The sequence below is a fragment of the Mus caroli genome, chromosome 16, assembly GCF_900094665.2.
Source record: "Mus caroli chromosome 16, CAROLI_EIJ_v1.1, whole genome shotgun sequence".
In the NCBI taxonomy this organism is placed as follows: Eukaryota; Metazoa; Chordata; class Mammalia; order Rodentia; family Muridae; genus Mus; species Mus caroli.
In genome coordinates, this window is record NC_034585.1 from 69,646,938 (window position 1) to 69,668,615 (window position 21,678).

General features: G+C 35.9%; 1 protein-coding gene across 17 annotated transcripts in view; it reads right to left on the reverse strand.

Annotated features, from left to right (window-relative positions):
* Robo2 (roundabout guidance receptor 2) overlaps nt 1–21,678 on the reverse strand; it is a 1,509,792-nt gene that overhangs the window by 432,828 nt on the left and 1,055,286 nt on the right. For all 17 annotated transcript variants that reach the window (XM_021184410.2, XM_029470220.1, XM_029470218.1 and 14 more), the window contains one exon: nt 13,005–13,331. In XM_021184410.2, the coding sequence (XP_021040069.1) occupies nt 13,005–13,331 (327 nt within the window). The remainder of the gene's footprint in view (nt 1–13,004; nt 13,332–21,678) is intronic.

The window sequence follows — 21,678 nt, forward strand, 5'->3', positions numbered from 1 at the left end:
TATGTGACTCATTTTAAAGGGGACCATAAAAATTTGGTCAGTCCATGAACTACCATTGACCCTAATCATTTACCTTGTAAAATTAGTAAAAAATTTTAAATGTGTTAGTTTGGTCTCTAAATGTTTCATGTGGACGAGAAGTCACAATAGTAGTGCAGCAGCATTTATTATTATTATTATTATTAATATTATTAACATCATCATCCTATCATGTTATAAGCTAAGACTGTTATGGAGGACTTCCACCATTGTATTTTGGAAGGATGAGATTAATGAAATTAAAAATTAGAATATATCTATTTTCAGAACATGTGTTAAAGCTGGGACTTGTGTTCTTTAAATGTTGCTTGAAGACATATTTTTTAAAAGGGGTAAAAGTATCTTATTTGATGGAATACCCTTGTTTTTTTTTTATATGTGTAGCATTTTCACCTTTTACTACAATATTAAACAAAACTGAATCAACTCCACAGAGCACCTATAACTATTAAGATTATAATGTTAATGATTACTAAAATCACAGAAGTAGAAAAATGGTAGAGAATTATGAAGATAAATGTAAGAATTTCCTCAAGCTTATTGCATTTATAAACCAGTAACTTGTATATAAACAGTAAAATAATGCAAAATAAATTATTTTTAAAAAACTAATATAAATATCCATAGAAAAGCAACCATATATACTAAAACTAATTTCAAATGTATTTATTTTCTCTCAGACATATATTATTTGAAATAGTATAAAAACAATTCTTTATAAAATCATATTTTTTATTAATTCTTTGATAAATAAAATGTATGAATTTTTACTAAGTAAAATTCAATATATAAGTCAAATAAATAGATCGAAAGTCAACGCTATTTTTATATTTTACTTTAGAAAAAAACAAAACAAAACAGAATTTAACCTATACTAGGAATTTATATCTATACATGTTATGCTTCACCAGACAAGAAATATTGGCTTAAGACATATATAATTTTTCAAAAAACAATTTACGTTAGAACTGCTTGGGTGATTGAAAAAGAAAAATGACTTAATTCCATGGCCACAAGGTGAGCAAGGGCTGTGCATACACGCACACATGAGTGGTTGATGCCTCAAAAGACATGTGAGATTAAGGGAAAGGCTCATTCTATTCATGACATTATCAATTGTTGTCAGCTAGAGTTCACATGGAGAAATACTGAAAAAGAAAAGAAATACTACCCAAGTAAACAGCAGTGCTTTTTTTTTATAACTAATGTAATAGCAAATTCAAAAGTACTGGAGTCAAATTTGCTTGGCATTTAGGGTTGATAACTCAAAAGTTCTTGAAGAAATTTCCAGTATACTCAATGAGAAGTTGCATATTCTCCTATAAAAGATCTTACTTGGTCTCCTCTTCTCTGAAGAAGAAATCCTCTAGTCTGGTCATTTTATCATATACTAAGAAAATGAATGCAGAAAATTAAATGGCTTGACAAAATCACTGGCTAGGTTAATCACTGGACAAGACCCAGTGTGATGGTTTCAACTCACACAATTATCCTTTCCCTATATAGGTGACTGATGCAACTGGCTACCTCATGTGTAGATGAAGATAACTTCCTGTACCCACTGCAGGCTTTCATAAGTCATTTCATCTCTCTATTCCACTTTTATCTGAGTCAAACTGATGTAGATGCTCTCTAAGGTTCCTGACAACTCACTTGCCACTGCTTGTATGGTTTTATAGTCACCTGACCCACAAATCTGTTTTTTCCCCACACTCCCAGGTTTAACCTCACATTCATTTCTTGTAAGAAACTTCTATTAATGCTCCCATAATTAACATCAAACCAAAATGGAATGGATGGGCGATTTTCTTATGCACAGGGTAAGGGCCCTTAAATAAGAATGAATAATGATCATATTTCCCAGATGACATCTATGGCAGCCCTCAAGTGTGATTAACTAGGCCACTCCTCAGCTCTCCTTTGCCACAGAAATTGAGCAGTTCATTTGCATGTCATCTGATGTAAGGAGAGACTCTAGCACTTAATGGGTTACTACCAATGGGTACTTCATTAGTAAAGCATTTTCTTATGATGTGTCAGAAAAAGGAAAAGGTGAAATGAATTGAGATTCTGGCATCTCTACTACTAACATAGACATTTGAAGATTAGACTCCACCAGCGTATCCAAATAATCAACTGTGTACTGAGGAAGGCTTTCTTAAGTTGACCCATTTATAGGTACTGCCTTTTAACAAGAGGCTACCGATAGAAACCGCCATTCTAAAATGAAAATCCTATATGGATATTAAATATAACATTTTCTGCCTCTCTTCAGGAATATTCAAAGCAGACCCAGGAAGAATGCAAAAATAAATCAGAAAGAAACTTTCTTTCAACCTTCTCTTCAATACAGACATGTGCATCCTAGGAAATTATATGTTCTAAATGAAGGGCTGGTTTACAAAATGTAATTAATTTAATTGATTATAATCTCCAAGGATTTCAAAATAGATACTAAGAGGGGCTCACAATTTTCCTGGGAATTTTCCCCATAGACTTGTGATGAAAGATGATAAGAAAAAGAAGAGAAAATAAAAATCATGAATTTACTTTCACTTTGTGGAGTTTCTTGTAAATAGAGAAGTAATAAGAATTATTTCATAACTGAAAAGGGTATGAGATTCTCAGCCTCGTGACTTGTTTCATTTCCTTTAGAGGGGAATATACAAGGTGAAGCCATATCAGCATACAAATTTGTACTCCAAAGATTACATTCATTAGGTAAAATACCCTACTAGCTTGGTTAACCTTTAAGCCATTAAGGTCCAAGGAAAGAAGATCCATCAAATCACGACCCACAAGAATCCTGTGAATCTGAAACTTCCAACAGTTTTTCCTTCTCTTTCTACTCAAGCTTCATAGAATGCCATTTGTTTTCTATTTCATAAAGGAGCTCACAGTGTGCTTGCAAAACCTAGAGGAACCTACAGATGACTTTATGTGTCTTTTGGTCAAGGATCAAAAGTCCCTTCTCTTTTCAGCTTTTTCCCATAACCTTACATACTTGACAGCTGTCTTCAAGTAGGCTTCCAGTTTTAATGGTGAATTTAAACAATACTCAAAATGAGTGTTTACAAGAGTAGTTACTGTCGCATAGGATCAAGCAGAATTATATTTCTTAATTTAAATTATTACTATATTAAGAAGACTTAAAGCTAAAATTTCTATGGTCCTGATGTGGTGAAATCTGTTCACTGCATCATGGATCTGACTCTGTTATGGGTCCTGTCCTCATTTTTACTTCCTTTTATGTTAATTCTATGGTAGTATTAAAGTCATGAGACTTCCACAGAACAATGGATGTATGGAGTTTTATTCCATTAATACATGTATACACTAGCATACCTAGCATAATAACATAGATACAGAATTACGTTGTGTCTATAGTCTCCTCCCACTATTCCTTCTGAGTCATAATCAGTCCTGCCTGACTCCATATCTTTGACTTTTTAAAACCACTAATCTGCTTTCTATCGTTACAATTTTCTGATCTTGAGAATATTATGTAAATGGAATTATATAGCATTCGACCTTTTGGAATGCCCTTTAAAATGCCATTTTCAGATCCACCATAATACCCATGAGACCCATCTGCATCATTCTGTATATCAATAATTCAATTCTTTCTATTGCTGAGTAGTATTCCATAGTGTGGATACAGACTGCTCTGTTTAATCATTCATTTCAATGAGGGACATTTCAGTCCTGTCTTACCTTCTGCTGTCACAAATACATCTAGGACTGTGTGTTTGTGTGCATGTTAACATTTCTTTGATGTAAATGCTTAGATGTGCAATAAGATGGTAAGTAGAATTCAGTGCTTATGGACCTGAAAAACTGTACTGCATTGTGAATATACCACTTTCGGTTTTTATCAGTAATGCATGAAGAAATCAGTCACACTGCATCCTCACAAGAATTCTGTAATGTAAGATATGTATATCATTTTTGATAGTCTTACTGCACTTCCTATGGACAATAATGCCCCATTGTGCTTATGTGCCATTAAGAATATGTGTAACATATCTCATTTCATTTTGTGTGTATTTTATCATTTGTTGTTTATGTAAGTGTATACACATGTATATATCTATATATTCTCAGTCTGTAACTAATCTTTTTATTCTTAAGGTAGGTGGGATATTTCAGAAGATTCTAATTTTAATAAAATCAATCATGGGCATTTTTTATCTTGTTGATATTTATATTTATGTGGATGGTTTGGGGGTTGTTTGTTCATCTTTCTATGTTATACTTTAGAATTATATAGTTTTAGCTGATACTTACTTTAAATATATGATCTATCTGGAATTAATCTCTAAAGTATTTGTTCACTTTCTATTTGGCCTATGGATATTTGCTACTTTGGGCATTAAACCTTGAAAAAATTGGATTATTTTCTAAATTTAAAAACTAAAGAAATACAATAATTGAAAAGTCAAACTGGCCAACGTTAATGAAATTATATGTTGACCTTAAAAACTATTATAACCAGAAGATGTTTACAGATACACATAGCAGCAAACACAAAAGAACCATGAAAATATTAATGACTAAGAAAACTCTTAAAAGTTTTAAGATATGGCTGCTATTGTGATACTCTTATTTTGTAAACTTAGTCCACTTCTCTCTGTATCTGAAATCACAGATGACTCATTTTATAAATGGGATTGTTAATCTTCAAGACATCTTAACCTCCAAACATGTCAATAACAACTGAAAGTGATGGATTTTCCTGATACTGATATTTGACAACTACAAACTGTAAAGAGAAAATCAAATTACTTGAATAAACTAATGAGCTTTCAACTGTCAATATATAACTAAACAAAACATAGAAAAGTATTGTTTCTTTTCTTTAATATCTTACACATCCCAGAATATCTAAACCAAACCAGAATCTTCTATCTCATCTCATCTCTTCAGGGATCTCCATTGTGTACACACGACTGGGCCATGGTCTCTAGATAAAATACCCCAAATCAACACTAATGATTTTTTTGTCTCTAAGTGCTAAATGATTTTGTTTGCTTGTTTAAATTAATCAATGTGTAAGCTTAACCGAGTGATTAAGAAAATGTTCTTGAGAGCCAGGTCTGCCTAGGTGCAAATCTTATGTCTGTATGAAAATACAGAAGTGAATTTTATATCTCATATATATATATATATATATATATATATATATATATATATATATATAAGAGAGAATACACTTCAACAAATCTAACAGCTATCTTTAGAATTCAATAAACCATGACCCATGACCAGGAAATTCTTAGACAAGAAATACTGTGCTTCATAGACACAAGTGGTTCCTACTACTTGGCTCCTGCTAAGAAGCACCAATTGCCCAGCTCTGTGTTCTATTTCTTCTTGTCAGCAATAGCTCTTACTCTTAAGCAATTCCAAAGTGTGATCGCAGCTCCTGGTCGTTGCAGCTTGTGGCCATGCCCTATGTAATTCTGTTCATTGTTGACACTGTCATCAGAATTATGCTTCTCTCTGGGTTTGTGTTTTGGTTCTATAATTATGATAAAATATATCCCTTGAAATATAGAATTGAAACCATTTTTTTATTAATCATTTTATTCATTTACATTTCAAATGATATCCTCCTTCCCGGCTTCCCCTCCATATACCTCCATCCCGTGCCCGTAAAGTTGAATGGATCTGCTTCCATACTATATGTTCCATTAGCATACCAAAACATAGAGGGAAGTCAGTGTCATCCAACAAAAGTAAAGCTTCCTTAATATGTTAGTTTAACACCAAGATATAGCCCTATATGCCCCCATATACTGTCCTAACAGAACATTTTTACTATGACATCCCTTAACCCCTAGTAATCCAAAAGCAACCTCTGTCCTCTCTTAACTCCTTGAGGAAGCCCTGTTTAGGGTCTTGCCTCTTGACCACAGAGGATGGTAATTGCTGGTGGTTGAAAATTCAACCATAATAAAATCTTTACAAAGTCTTCAATTTTAGAAAACCTCACCCATACTATATAATGACTGCCTTTAGATATGCTAAGGAATATTTCTTCACCTTGGAATTGACCTGATTTCTATAGAGAAGTAGAGATGGCAAAAGATCTCTCTTTATCCTTGAATGTTAATTTAAGTCCGTACTTGAGACTATGCACAAGGTTCCCATGGCATCCTCCATTCAGACTTTTCTTGCTGCTTATAACACACACCGATGTTTTCACACATTTTGAATGTTCAAGGTCAATTCCATAACACGCCTGCATGAATAAGTGGCCAAGGAATATTTTCTGTAGTAGAAGAATCAGGTCCTTAAACCTTAGCACAACTGATTTAACTATATAAGTGCCAACCAGACCAGAAAATTCAGCATATATACAGTATGATCAGCCAAATGAGAGAAAAAAAAAGACCTAACCTATCAATTTTCTTGGAAGGTCTCTACTTCAATTAACCTTTCTTTTTGGCTCCTATGTTTCAACTTCTAACTAAATATTATTTTCAGTTTTTTTATTGGATATTTTATGTATTTACCCTTTCCTGGTGTTCCCTCTGGAACTTCCCTCTCCCATTTTCCATCCCACTGCTTCTATGAGGATGCTCCCCCCACTCACCTATCTACTCCTACCTCACTGCCCTAGCAGTCCCCTACACTGGGGAATGGAGCCTTCACAGGACCAAGGGTTTTTCCTCCTATCGAGGCCAGACAATGAAATCCTCTGTTACATATGTGACTGGAGAGATGGGTCCCTCCATATGTACTCTTTGATTGTTGGTTTAGTCCATGGGAGCTCTGGGAAGGATGTTGGGGGGTAGGGGTTCCTGAGAGGCTCTGGCAGAGCCTAACAAATACAGATGTGGGTATTTGCCATCAACCATTGGACTGAGCACGGGGTCCCCAATGGAGAAGTTAAATAAAGGAAATCAAATTATTGTGTGTATAGGACACCTCTTTCAACTATCTGGTTACAGTAGCCAAAACCAACAACAACAAAATATCATGTATTCAGCTGTTGATATCTGGAACAGAAGACAGTAGAGAAACAATGAAATCCCAGGAGCTACCTCAAGCTGAAACTTCATCTTCTCTCACACAGTATGATGGTAGGAAACTATCAAAATATGTACATGTGACTTCTAACTGACAAATATGTAGGTGCATCTCCCTGTTAAGAACCAAACAGCTAGGAATACCTTGGCTTTTGAACTTTCCTCACAAGAACCAATTTCATTTTCAGTACCAAGAACATGTCAATCTTGTAACTAACCTCACTCATTTGCAATTAAAGTACAAGAAGTTATAGACTTCTATACAGAAAAAGAATTAGACTTATAAAAAGTCTTCTCCTACTTTTTATAAAGACTGACTCATATATAAAAAGAGTGCAGCCTTCTTAAAGGAATTTTAGTTCCCCTGTTGGCTCCTTTGATCTGAATAGAAAGACCTATGTTAGTTATTAGGGAAAAAAAATCTATGTGCAAAAGCAGAAGTGGAGGTGTGCTATTGCCTGGAATCACATGTCTTAAAAGTTATAGATTATGACATAAAATTACCTTTAATAAGTACTTATACCTATAAATGCACACAACACCAACTTTATTGAGACAGACAGCTGGTAAATATTTCCTAGGAACCAAGGGAGGGTGGTTTGAGAAAAATGGAAATTGCATGCGAACTGGCAAAGATTTCTTTTAAGTGTCAAGATATGCTAGATGAGATTGTGGTGTTGGTGGTCACACCATACAACTAAACTTGTTTTCAAATTTATAGAGTGATATACACTGAATTTGCGAAAGACAAGCTGTATGAGTCCAACCTCAATAAATAATTCTTGCCACCTATGATGGCACTTGGAGGTTTAGGGTGGTTGTGAGCTTAAGAACATCCCAGAATGTGTAGCAAAAAGCATGTCTGAAAAATAAAACAAACATGGAAAAAAATTCTAGGAGCTCTGCAGAGCTTAAATTTAAGTTCCTTTACATTTAAATCGCCTTCTGTATGTCTTTATGAAAAATAAAATCATTTTGTCTTTACGAAAAATAAAACCAATTTGCCTGGATCAGGTTTTTCCCCCCGTGGTCAAATAACTCCAAGCACATAAAAAGCTACATCATTGTGAACTCAGAGGAATGAAGTCTGCAGATTACCTTGTGCTCACTTTTGAAGCCACCGGTACCCTCTACAGCCACGACCATCTCCTCCTAAACCCACACTTTGTTGTACAGATAAAATTATCAATTTGGTCCTAGATTTAAAAGAAGCAGGACTATGATGCGTGTAAAGTGTCCTGCAGCTTTGCAACCCAAGCAATCTGTGACCTATAAATAATGCAGAGCCCTTTTCTCTCTCTCTCTCTGAATTATGCTCCTGTAGCTTAAGTCTTGATACATGGACAACACAGGATAAAAAAAGGGAGGGCTACTGGGAGGAGTTAAACAGGAAGTAGTGAGGAAAAAGCAAGCCATCCTGCCTTGTGAACTTCACACTCATCATCCAATCGAATTATGAATCATGCACTCTCTCTCTCTCTCTCTCTCTCTCTCTCTCTCTCTCTCTCTCTCTCTCTCTCTCTCTCTCTTAGGGTTAACCCAAAGGCCACATTTTGAATATTTAGCTACTTTATTTAATTATGGAAACAAAGGTAATCTGAAAAGTTCTCGATTTTCCTACAATATCATGGGGGTATAAATATGTGGTGGTTTCCATGTGACCTCTGAACTTTGAACCACAACATTCTGGCACTAAACCATTCAGCACCTCATTTAATCTCTCTCTTCAGCTCTAGAGGAGTCCTGAGAAAGGAAACGGAAAAAAAATAATCTGGGGACTTCATCAATTTTTCATGAATTTTCATTTAGCCCCGTACCCCCTCTTCCTTTGGTCGATAGATCAAGCTGCTGTCACATATTTACCACCTGGGGCTACAGCTGCCATCTCTTGAGGCCACCAGGCTGGCTGCATGTCAGGCAGCCCCCTTTCCTCCCTATGAAGGCTCTGCTGCTCTTCAACTCGATACACCACAGCACTTGGTGGGAACTGAAATTCTATCTGCACCTCTGTGCCTGGCGCTCCTGAGGGACCCATTGGAAAACCACCTATTAACTTCATGAGTGCCAGGCCTCTTGCTGGTAGCCCTGTGATTGTGTTTTTGTTCCATTTAAAATCACTTTCAGACTAAACCTCTGCCTCAGAATCAACTGAGTGGAAAGGCCTTTCAGAATGGCTCTGAATTTTCTTTCATACAGGCTTAAAATTAAACCAACCAACAACACACAACACCAATAACAAAACAGTAACTGGGTGATTTAATTCTAGCTAGCAATACTTGGCCATGAGTGATTTTTGTTGTTGCTGTTGTTGTTGTTTGCTTGCTTGCTTCTTTCTTTCATTCTTTTTCTGAAATGCCCCATTATGTTGGTGAAGAAAGGAGAGATAGATACACAGACAGATAGATACACAGACAGATAGATAGAAGATAGAAGATAAATAGATGATAGATAGATAGATAGATGATAGATAGATAGATAGATAGATAGATAGATAGATAGATAGATAGGTAGATAGAATGAATGTGAGTGTGAGAGAGAATATGGTATAGGGACAAGCAGCAGACTTTCATACAAATAATAAAAATTGATGTCTATCAACAGAATTCTGATTTTCATGTCATGGCAGATACAATATTTTCTCATTTAAATAAAAGTCAAGGTGAAGTAAAGGGAAACAAACGTAGGCATAATGATTCATCAAAATCATTTTACAATAAATGTGTGCAGTTACTGTGTCTTATCACAATGAAAGTTCACAGAAAGTCCTTCCAAACTATGGGCAAAGTCCAGAGCCACTAGCATTCTCCCTTTGTAGACCAGGAGCCCACATGACCCCACACCCAGAAGAGTAGATCCTAAGATGGTTTTCCTCAGGTTCCTGATATTCAATACAGAATTTCCTTCTAGACAACAGGTATTTGCTGCTCTAACTTCACTCTTCCACCTGCCAGGTGCTCCCTCCATCTCTAGAAATCATGGCTACTTTAATTTACCTCTTACTTTATTTGGAAATATTTTCCTCGTCACAACATTCTCTGTCACCCAGATACCTAGTCTACACAAATGCCTTCTGTACGAACATTTTTTTTCCTTTTTTCTATGATCAAAGCTTGATCCAAGCAAATGGACTCTATATTTTAAAATGGTTTACCATGGACAGCCCTCTTGGGCATTCTCCTATACTTTAACTTACTTCCATGGCATCAAACCTTGTTTCAGAACGTCTGGTTGCTCAATTCCAGAAGCAATTTTGTAATGGAATGTGGAGTGTTTTAACCTCAATACCTCACTGACTTATCAAAGCATACAGCTGAAACTGAGCAAGGCATACATGCACCGTAACACTTCAATTCTCTACACCAGGATGGTGTTCAAATTCATTTTCTACCCAAGCAATCACATAATACTAAAGAAACAGAGACCAAATGATGCTTCCCCTTTTAAGACATATTCATCATATTATTGCCTGGAAAAATTTAAGTACTCTTCCCTGTATGTTCCCACACTATCATTTGTCCCCTCTGATGAGCTATAATTTTTCTCTACTTAATCTAGTATAAAATATTTAAAGTTTGGTCACCTGCAGGGTATTCTGAACTCTGAGAATAGATTTGAATGTTTCCTTTATTCCTGTCCCTCAGTGCATTAATAGAGGTAGAGCGGGTGTTGGTCAATTCAGCTTTTCAGTTTTATGTATTAAGACATGCAGGAAAATATAGAGGATTTGTAAATTAACAGAAAAAAGAAAAACAATTAAATGAATATTATTTGACCTTAGGTAGCTTCAAATCCCGTGAACTGGTGATATGGTATTAGAAGAGGGAACTTTATTCACTAGCTAAATCCAATTCTTAAGCTTTTTGTTTTTTTTTTTTCCTTTTGAGACTGTAAGTAATTCAAGCATTTATTAAAGTTCATTTGTGTCTAAATTTTAACAATGCTACCATCGTATTACATGGGAAGGAATCATGTCTCAGTTTTTTCTCTTATAAGCATTTGATTCATTATTTATGGTTTGAGTAGGGGGAACAGTATTCTTTTCAGACAAAATGAAAGGAAAAGATAAATGTGTTTGAGGACTGGTTGTAACAAAGCTAAGATCCAAAAACAAATGTTTACTACTCTGTGTCAAAGAAATTGCCAGCCAACTTTGAAATTCTTTTCAGTGCTCTGAAGAGAAATTAGTCACAATAAAGTGGTTCTTTCCTGCTGAGTAAAAAAAACAAAAACAAATGTTATGGAAAAAAAGTAAACTTTCTTCATTTTCATTTGTCTACAATAATTCTGTTTCTTAGCAGTGTTCTATGGATGCAGAAAAATCCACAGAGAGCGAAAGTTACAAGAGTCCAGACACTGTCTTGAACTCCCCACTAACTCCCTTTCCCCACCCTGGTCATCCAGCAGTCGTGGGCTCTGATTGCTTACCAAATGGGAGGACAATAGCCATTGTATTTACAACAGAGGGATGTGGATCAATAGAATATAGCAGTGAAATATTTCAGTGTACTCAAAACTTTCAGAAAGTAGGCATTTTTAAGTGGAAAACGTAGGCAGAAACTATATATTCTTAAAGTTGTGTTTTCATATTATATTTCCAACTAAATTATATTTAAGTCATTTGTAAAGTATTGGATTAAAAAAAACAGAATCTATTTGGCCTTTTTTTTGTTTTGTTTTGTTTTTTCTGGGTGGTGGTGGGGGGGAAATCACGTTACTAGTAAAAGTTTCAAATGTTTATATTTCATTGCTTTTCACATATAAAATGTGTATTTTTAAGAACTTCCACTCATTTTTTTTATTGAAGTTACATATTTAAAAATCAGTTAGTGCATAGTTTCTGGAATGAAACTTTAAATCAGAAGAGCAGATGTTTGGGAAAAAGAGCTCACCAAGATTGTTAAATAAGGAATAGTTTGATTTGATCACCAAAAGACCTTTCCAGGTGCAAAAAATAAAATAAAATAAAAAATACATATTGTTGTAAACTTCAACTCGCTGTACATAAGCAGTATAGTGTGCTGTGTTACCATATAGAACATATTTCTTTTAATTAGCAGAAGATTCAACTATTTCGAGCACCCTCCCAGTCATCACAAGGGGACAATCATCTCTACAAGTGAGCAGTTGCTGTCGTAGCTCACAATTCACTGAAGATAAAACATTTCCTTAAAACAAGTAAGTTACTAACTCCCCAAATCCTCAGACCAAAACAATACTACCCTTGAAGCCAATGCAATGTATATTTAAATATAAGCCAGGTACTAAAATCTTTAATTGTTGGCAGGGGAGGCAAATAAATATATGTTCAAAAGAGAGAGATAGTTCTTATTTATTTTGAATGTTAAGATTGAGTAGAAATTAGAAACTTTGACAACAGCGTGGTTATCTGTTCTATGATAAAGTCAACAATAAAAAAAATAAAGTTATCTTGTTGTTTGGGTAGTATTCTCCCTTACATGCCTATTTTTTCTGGATTTTGTCTATAAGAAAATGGAGATACTATAATGTAGAGAATTAGGTAATGTGTTACTTCGAAAGTTCACATGTAAATATAAGTAAGAGAAACATGAGCAATTTTGAATTTGGTTTTGCATTTTATGGCGTTACTCTAAGTAAACTTTTGATTTTACCATAAGTAACATTGAGACTCTATTATGTATCTCATCAATATTTCAAATTTTCAGTTACAATAGCATTATGTATTGCCTGTTGCTTCAATATATCAACATTGACTTTATTCAAATTTAAGCAAAGAAAATTGTTGCAACGACTATACTGCCAGAATTCTAACCATATCCCTCCGAGAAGCAGAGATTGTGTATTATTCCAGATGGTTTACTCTACAGGTTCTAAGCATCAGTGAGAAACAACCAAACTTAACTACAGTAAAGCAGAATGCATGCACACATGAGGCCCATGGCGTCTACTTACATGCCACTTCCAGAGATGCATTTCGACTCACTGCTTCACCAAGATAGTTCCTTGCAACACAAACGTAACTCCCTTCATCCGGTTTACTTCTGCGCCCATGAACAATTCGCAAAAAGAATAAAGATCCGCTGGGCAGAAGCATTCTGTGGGACCTGGGATCATCCTTGTCTGTCTCCACCCTCTCACCATCCTTGTACCATTCAATGGTGGGAGTGGGTCGGCCCTCTGCTTTACAGTTCAGAGTGGTGGGCTCTCCCTTGGAGACGATGACGTCAGAAGGGTGTTCTACGATCCTGGGGGGAAAGTCTTCTTGACGAAGACGAGATCCTAAAAAACATAATGGAGAGATGATCAGCTTAGCACTTCTCCCGTCATTGTAAAACATGTTTCATTTAGATTCACACTCAAAGTATTAAACCTTTTCAAATATTTAGTGGAATAACAAGATACCATATTTTATCCATATTTTACTTTCTTGGTTTTTCTATACATCTCTAGATAATCCCAACCCTTTTGTACACGGAGACCATACAACAATAAACTAATGTTAATCTTAGTGGTGAACTATAACATATCAATAAAAATGGCAAGCAAAGTAAAGACAACAAGGCACCCACCCTAGCCCTCTCCGGGCGGGGGGGGGGGGGTTACCATGTTGAAAGGAGGACCAAGGTGAATAGGACTGACTACTATTTACCAGGAAAGCAAAACAAGCTCACAAGTCCAGCACTGTTAACAAAGCACAGAAACCCCAGACCGCGTATACACCATGTTGTTCACTTAGAGAGGAGCATGATGTAGCTAGTAAGGTTTCAAGTTAGTCTGAGATGTGTGAATTCAATTCTGTGCGCACACTGAGTTAGACATGCAGTAGCATGACCATTTGTGAAAGAATTAAGGAAATAAATAAGTAAATGAGTAAATCATTTTGGTTTCCAAGATAACCGATGGAAAGCAATAGGGAAACTGTTGCTTGAAATTCAAAATGCTAACTAACAAACTTACTCATTAAATATGAAAATATAGAAATAATAAATAAAAATCTATCCATGATAAGAAATACTGTAGTGGAAAATGAAGAAATATATTTTGTATGTTAATATAAATACAGATAAAATTTGATATTTTACCATAGGGTAAAATTGAAATGCCCTGCTTTTAAGTGAATGTTTTCTATCCGTCACATTTGGATGAGTTGAAAGTGGCAAAATTAAGATATTGGTCATCAGTAATACATAGGACCTACCAAAGGGTAATTAGGAGACTGTGGGTATCATACTGGGGCGAGGTTTTATAGACTATTTTATAGACTGCTGTTTTTATAAACTGAGTTAGTTTTGTTTTGCAAAAGTGAAATGCCTGTGAATGTCTCTAGCTACCTGTCTTGCTTTTCTTCGGTACACACCAATCAGTATGCCACTTGCTAATCTGTGATGCAAGTAGAATGCCCTCATTCATGGCCAAGAGTTGGTTCTATGACACAGAGCCTACAGTATCCTCTTAAATTATAAAGTACCCAGGTATTTTGTAACAACAGTAAATATGCTAATGCACATACCCATGATATTCTTATGATGCAACAAAGGCCAAACCATTAAATCTAGGTATTTTAAGATCAAAGTTGTGCACTATACTCTATTATAGATACTTTTAAGTGTTTTTTTTTCTCTTTGGATATATTTGATTATTTATGTGCAAACTCTGGATCTAGTGTTCTCAGCAACTGTAAGCCACATACACAACAAGAGTGCTGAAAAACAAGTTCCCTGTCCTTGGATAGAACAGCAAATGAGCTTAACTAATGTTTGTGCGTTTTTGACTTTCCAATGCTCACTGTTTCAGATACCATACTACTGTATTGATGGGGATGTCTTCCAGATGAATGAAAAGGATATTCTAAAAGCAACAGCTATGCAGGGTAATAATTATGATCCATAGTGGGGCATCTTACAGTTTTTATTATAACATTCCATGCAGCCACCTAGATATACATATCTTTGATCAGTTAGGATAGGCCATATGCCACATCTGGAGTCCTGGCTCCCTCCTTGTGGAGGAGTATCGTTATAGAGGCAAAGGGGACAGGGGATAAAGGATATGGGATGCAGGGCGTGTAGAAGGATAACTGGGAAGGGGGATGTCATTTTAAATTTAAATGAATTAAATGATTAATTTAAAAAAAGAATCAATGCGCTCGGGTCATGCCATGCTGATTCATAAGATAATAATAATATTAATAAAGATAGGCAATATGATTCCGTGTGATTCTCATCAACTTCCAAATCATTTAAAATGCACAATTTAATTAATAAACAGAACTTCATTTAGTCATGAGTTTATCTTCCATTTTGGAAGAGGGTATATATTGTTTAAAGGTGACAAACTACCAGTTTTGTTTCATCAGATCCAGCAAAGGAATATATAGATGGTAAGTACCAGGTGACTCCAGCAACATTTGCAGGGCAGGATTTTAGAGTTGATTTAATAGATGTGATAAGTGCGGACCGGGGTTCACAATCTGAATGAGAGCAATGTGGGGTATATATCATACAGACTGTGCCCTTAAAGCAAGTAATGTGCTTCAGAAGCCTTTCCTCATTTATAACCTTAGACTTTAAACGTAATTATCAGGCCTGCAACAGTTAAGTAGAGCAGAAAATAAAATTGGAAAGGTCTCATCGTTCAGACAAAGATAGACCAACCGGAAGACGTATAGAAATAATAAAGTCAGAATCTGAATTTTAGGATGTAACTGGACGCGTGCACAATAGATATGAGTGCCCTCAAATTCTGACACAAAGTTACAGCTCTAGGAGAAAGCTAATAAATAAGTCTCAAGTAGCTCCTAGAATTATTTGTAACTGTATATGAAAAATGGGTGTTTGGGGGGGTGTTGAATACAGTGTGGTGTTAGTGGTAATGGACGACATATGCTTCACTATGTTTTAGAGAGGTCTGGGCCTTTAAGTTATGAAAGCCTATAAATCTTCGTGGTTTAAGCAAGTGACTCAATTATGTGACAGAGTACACAAAAACTGCAAGGTTGGCAGAACTCAGCAGGGATGACACTACCCAGCATTTATGAGGAGTGCTCATCAACCTGAAGGCTACTGAGCACTGGAACCTAAGAGAGTTTTAACACATTTTGTGGCCCCAAATGAGTATAAAATACACAACATAAAGATGACGAGATCACAGAAACCAGAATGTTGGCTGCAGACCTCCAACATCTATATGTGCATTGTAAACAAGATTCCTTCCTTAGATGTGCACCCATCAAATAATAACAGACTTAACTTAGGGTGGCACTGAATTGAGAACATCATTTAAGTTCTCTTACTAAAGGAAGAAGATATGGTGGGAACAGGAGGTGACAAAAGAGAAGAAACAAGAAGGAATGGGTAGAAAAAAGGAGGAAATGTCTGAGGAAGAGAGGAAGACGGGGCCATGGGCTATGAGGCTAAAAAACACACCCCATCTGCTCCTATTTCATATTGACTAACACTACCCAAAAATATATGTTTAGTTTCATTACTATCACCACTTGACATGTCTATCTTTTTATTGGCTGGCAAACTCTTTTCTATGGATTTCAATTTTTTTCCTTAATGTTTCATTAGTGCTAAAAATAAACTCATAATGTAAAAATATTCAAACATGATTGTTGAACAGCCATACAGGCAAACAAGCAGTAGCTATAGAATTCTGAGTGTCCTTGTAGCTGAGATCAAATCTATTATCTTTACATTTCTCTTATTAATTGAGAAGTTGATTTTTATCTAAAATGTTTTATTCAACTCACCCTAGCTCTTATCAAAGAAAGGAAAGGGGGAAAGTTTTAAAGGCTCCTAAAGATAATATCCCAATGGTGAAAGTAGCTGTGAAATAGTCATATGACTTCTCCATAACTGAAACTATTGTAGGAACAGAAAAGAAACGTAAGAGCTATCATGTATAATGTTCCCGATGCCCTTAAAACATCAACAGAAGCACAAGGAGAGTTTGTACACTGGGTGTTCAGTACCCTTTAAAAAAATATTTTCTAAATCCAATTTCAATAAAAAGAACTACCTGAATGCCACTACACATAATGTATTTATTAAACACCTTCCTTTGTTTTCAACGGTGATCCACCTAGAATATCTTTGAATATGAAATGATTCACAAATGTGTATACCATCCATGCACCAGGCCCAAACCAATCTATGTATTTTCCAAGTTTAGTACCTGGGACCAGAGACAAACCTTGAAATGTTTCTTTTATTTTATTTGTGTGTGTGTGTGTGTGTGTGTGTGTGTGTGTGTGTGTGCGTGTGCGTGCACACTCAGATAGGGAGCACATGTGTATTTGTTGCTTGTGTACATGTGTGTGCATGTACTTAGAGGGCAGACATTATATAGGCTCTATTCTTTGATTTCTTTCCTCCTTCTCTTTGAGACAGCTTCTCTGAAAGAAGCTGGGGTTCTTTGTCTAGGCTGGCTGGCTGGCAGGCAAGCTGCCATGTTGGTTCTGAAAAGCAAAATTCCCTGGTTTCTACACGGAGTGGGTGGCAGTGAACAGGTGTAAGAAGCTGTAATGTTAGAGTTCCAACCCAGACAAGATCATGATTTAGATTCATCTATATTCAAGCATCCCACAGGGATATCTACAGACGTCCTGTTGACCACTCTCCTGAGGATGCCTACGTGCATAAAGAATAATTTTCATTACTCGGATATTTTTTAATGTTTTTGGGAAAAAATTCTTCTCTAAACTTGAGTGCTTAGTTACCTTTTTTAAATGTTGTGCCAGTGAGGTAACTCAGAACTTATGAATGCAGTTACATTTTGCTTTATTGAGTCAATAACCACTCGTGTCCTTAGAGCACTATAGAATTTTTTTTTCTCAGAAGTGAGGTCATGTGAAACAGGGATAGTCAAGCATCTAGAAGTCTGCTTCTTGACAAGGGTTTCTAAAAAAATGCTCCCACCTTGTTCGTCAGTAAGAAAACCATCATTTCTGGAGATGAGATTTAGTTTTCATTCACAAAAAAAACCATTTCTGTGAACAATTGGAACCTCCACGGGTCAACCAATAGCTTCCAAAATGCCCTGATTTTTTGACATAGAACTTTCTTAGAAATTATAAGTAGAGTGGGAAGTTCTTTTGCTACAGCAAGATTTCCAGAGTGTCTATTTTTTCCACCTTAAAAAGTATGTATATAAAGAAAATATCTAATAAAAAGTAAATAAATTTTTAAAAATGTATGTAATTGTTCATCTTAGTTCATCATAATCATTTTGTTCACAGTAGTTTGCCATAAACTACTATATTACAAAAATTAATACAGGAAAATGACAATAGTTATAGTGATGCTTAAGTGAATAGGTGACTATGGTAACATTATCTTCATCTCAGCTTGATAACTAAAATAACACGACATGGATTAGTGAAGGCTGGCTGACACTCAAGTGAGAGTCCGTATTCCAGAAACGATGGATAAGGGACATTACTTAACTACTATTAATGTTCTTGCTTATCATATTTTTGTGCTGTATATCAAATATGAACATCTCATTTAAGTTGATTCCATAGACTAAAAGAAACAGATAGATGGTAAGTTATAGATAGACAATCTGATGATAGAGAGATGGTTGATAGATGCTTAGATGGCTGGTTTTCAGACAGACTGAAGCCTAGTGTGTCCTTAGGATAGTACGTAGTAAGCATGTCCTAGTTTCTTCCTCTGTAAACCATTAGGATTATCTTTTTTTTCTAAATTTAGCTCATAAAACACTGATCAATTGACAAGAATGTCTCTTTCCTGAGGAGGACTCTTGCATTACTGTTTTATTGCTTGATACACATAGCTCCGTCCATTGATAGTTTTACAGCTGTCCATCAAAATAAATCCCATTCAACATGTTCTTTAGTGAAAGAAATTAGACTCAGTGCAACAGTGATCAGTAAGTTGAAATAATGTGTTACTTGACAAATAATTTTAGCCAAAGAAAACCTGGCAATATATGGCTACATACATGTTAAAAGCTATTATTTCACTTGCAGATGATATGATAATATAATTAAGTGACCCAAAAACTTCACCAGAGAACTACTACAGCTGATAAACAATTTCAGCAAAGTGGCTGGATATAAAATTAACTCAAACAAATCAGTAGCTTTCCTACACTCAAAGGATAAACAGGCTGAGAAAGAAATTAGGGAAGTGACACCCTTCACAATAGTCACAAACAATATAAAGTATCTTGGTGTGACTCTAACCAAACAAGTGAAACATCTGTATGCCAAGAATTTTAAGTCTCTGAATAAAGAAAATGAAGAAGACCTCAGAAGATGAAAGATCTCCCATGCTCATGGATTGGCAGGATTAATATAGTAACAACAGCCATCTTGGTGAAAGCAATAAACAGATTCAATGCAATTCCCATCAAAACTCCAACTCAATTCTTCATAGAGTGAGAAGGAGCAATTCTCAAATTCATCTGGTATAACAAAAACCCCAGGATAGCAAAAACTACTCTCAACTTTAAAAGAACATCTGCGGAATCAGCACCCTGGAACTCAAGCTGCACTACAGAGCAATGGTGATAAAAAGTGTATGATGTTGGTACAGTGATAGACAGGTAGAACAACAGAATAGAATTGAAGAGCCAGAAATGAATCCACACACCTATGGTCACTTGATCTTTGATAAGAGTTAATTCCATCCAGTTGGGGGAAAAAAAGACAGCATTTTCAACAAATGGTGCTGGTTCAACTGGCTCTTAGCATGCAGAAGAATGCAAATTGGCACATTCTTATCTCCCTGTACAAAGTTCAAGTACAAGTGGATGAAGGACCTCCACATAAAAGCAAATACACTGAAACTTATAGAAGAGAATGTGGGGAAGAGCCTTGAGCACATGGGCACAGGGGAAAATTTCCTGAACAGAACATCAATAGCTTATGCTCAAAGATCAATAATTGACAAATGGGACCTCATAAAATTGCGAAGCTTCTGTAAGGCAAAGGACACTGTCAATAGGACAAAAAGGCAACCAACAAATTGGGAAAAGATGTTTACCAACCCTGTATCCAATGAAGGCTAATATCCAATATATACAAAGAACTCAAGAAGTTAGACTCCAGAGAACCAAATAATACTATTAAAAAATAAGGTACAGAGCTAAACAAAGAAAAACTGAGGAATGGCGAATGGCTGAGGACTAACTTAAAAAAGTGTTCAACATCCTTAGTCATCAGGGAAATGAAAATCAAAACAACCCTGACATTCCACCTCACACCAGTCAGAATGGCTAAGATCAAAAATTCAGGTGACAGGAGATGCTAGAGAGGATGTGGAGAAAGAGGAACACTCCTCCATTGCTGGTAGGATTGTAAGCTGGAACAACCACTCTGGGAATCAGTCTGGCAGTTCCTCAGAATATTGGACATAGTACTACTGGAGGACCCAGCTATACCACTCCTGGCCATATACCCAGAAGATGCTCCAACATGTATTAAGGACACATGCTCCACTATGTTCATAGCAGCTTTATTTATAATAGCCAGAAGCTGGAAAGAACCCAGATGTTCCTCAACAGAGTAATTGATACAGAATGGAATATTACTCAGCTATTAAAAACAATGAATTCATGAAATTCTTAGGCAAATGGATGGAACTAGAAAATATCATCCGGAGTGAAGTAACCCAATCAGAAAATAACACACAAGATATATACTCACTGATAAGTAGATTTAGCCCAGAAGCTCGGAATACCCAAGATACAATTTGCAGAGCAAATGAAGCTCATGAAGAAGGAAAACCCAAGTATGGATACTTCAGTCCTTCTTAGAAGGGGGAACAAAATACCCATGGGAAAAGATTCAGAGACAAAGTGTAGAGAAGAGACGGAAGGAAAGACCATCCAGAGACTTCCCCACCTGGGGATCCATCCCATATACAATCACCAAACACAGAAACTACTGTGGATGCCAAGAAGTGCTTGCTGACAGGAGCCTGCTATAGCTGTCACCTGAAAGGCTCTGCCAGTACCTGATGAATACAGAGGTGGATATTCTCAGCCAACCATTGGACTGAACCCAAGGTCTCCAATGGAGGAGCTAGAGAAAGGACTGAAGGAGCTGAAGGGGTTTGCGGTTCCATAGGAGGAACAACAATATGAACCAACCAATACCCCCAGAGCTCCCAGGGACTAAACCACCAACCAAAGAGTACATAGGGAGGGACCCGTGGCTCCAGCTGTAGCTGCTACATATGCATATGTAGCAGAGGATGGCCTTGTTGGACATCAATGGGAGGAGAGGCTCTTGGTCCTATGAAGACTCAATGCCCCAGTATAGGGGAATATCAAGACAGGGAAGTGGTAGTAGGTAGGTTGGTGGGCAGGAGGAGGGGGAATGGGATAGGGGGTTTTTGGAGGAAAAACCAGCAAGGGTATAATATTTGAAACGTAAATAAAGAAAATATCTAATTTTTTAAATAAAGCTTTTATTTCATTCATAATTTAAAATGTATTGTGCATAAATTCTTCACGTTTTTCATCTTCTTTTTAGAAAATTTGGATTTTTTAAAATTTATTTTATTTGATTGTTTTTGGTTTTGTTTTGTTTTTTTGTTTTTGTTTTTGTTTTTTTTTTTTTTTTTTTTTTTTTTTTTTTTTTTTTTTTTTT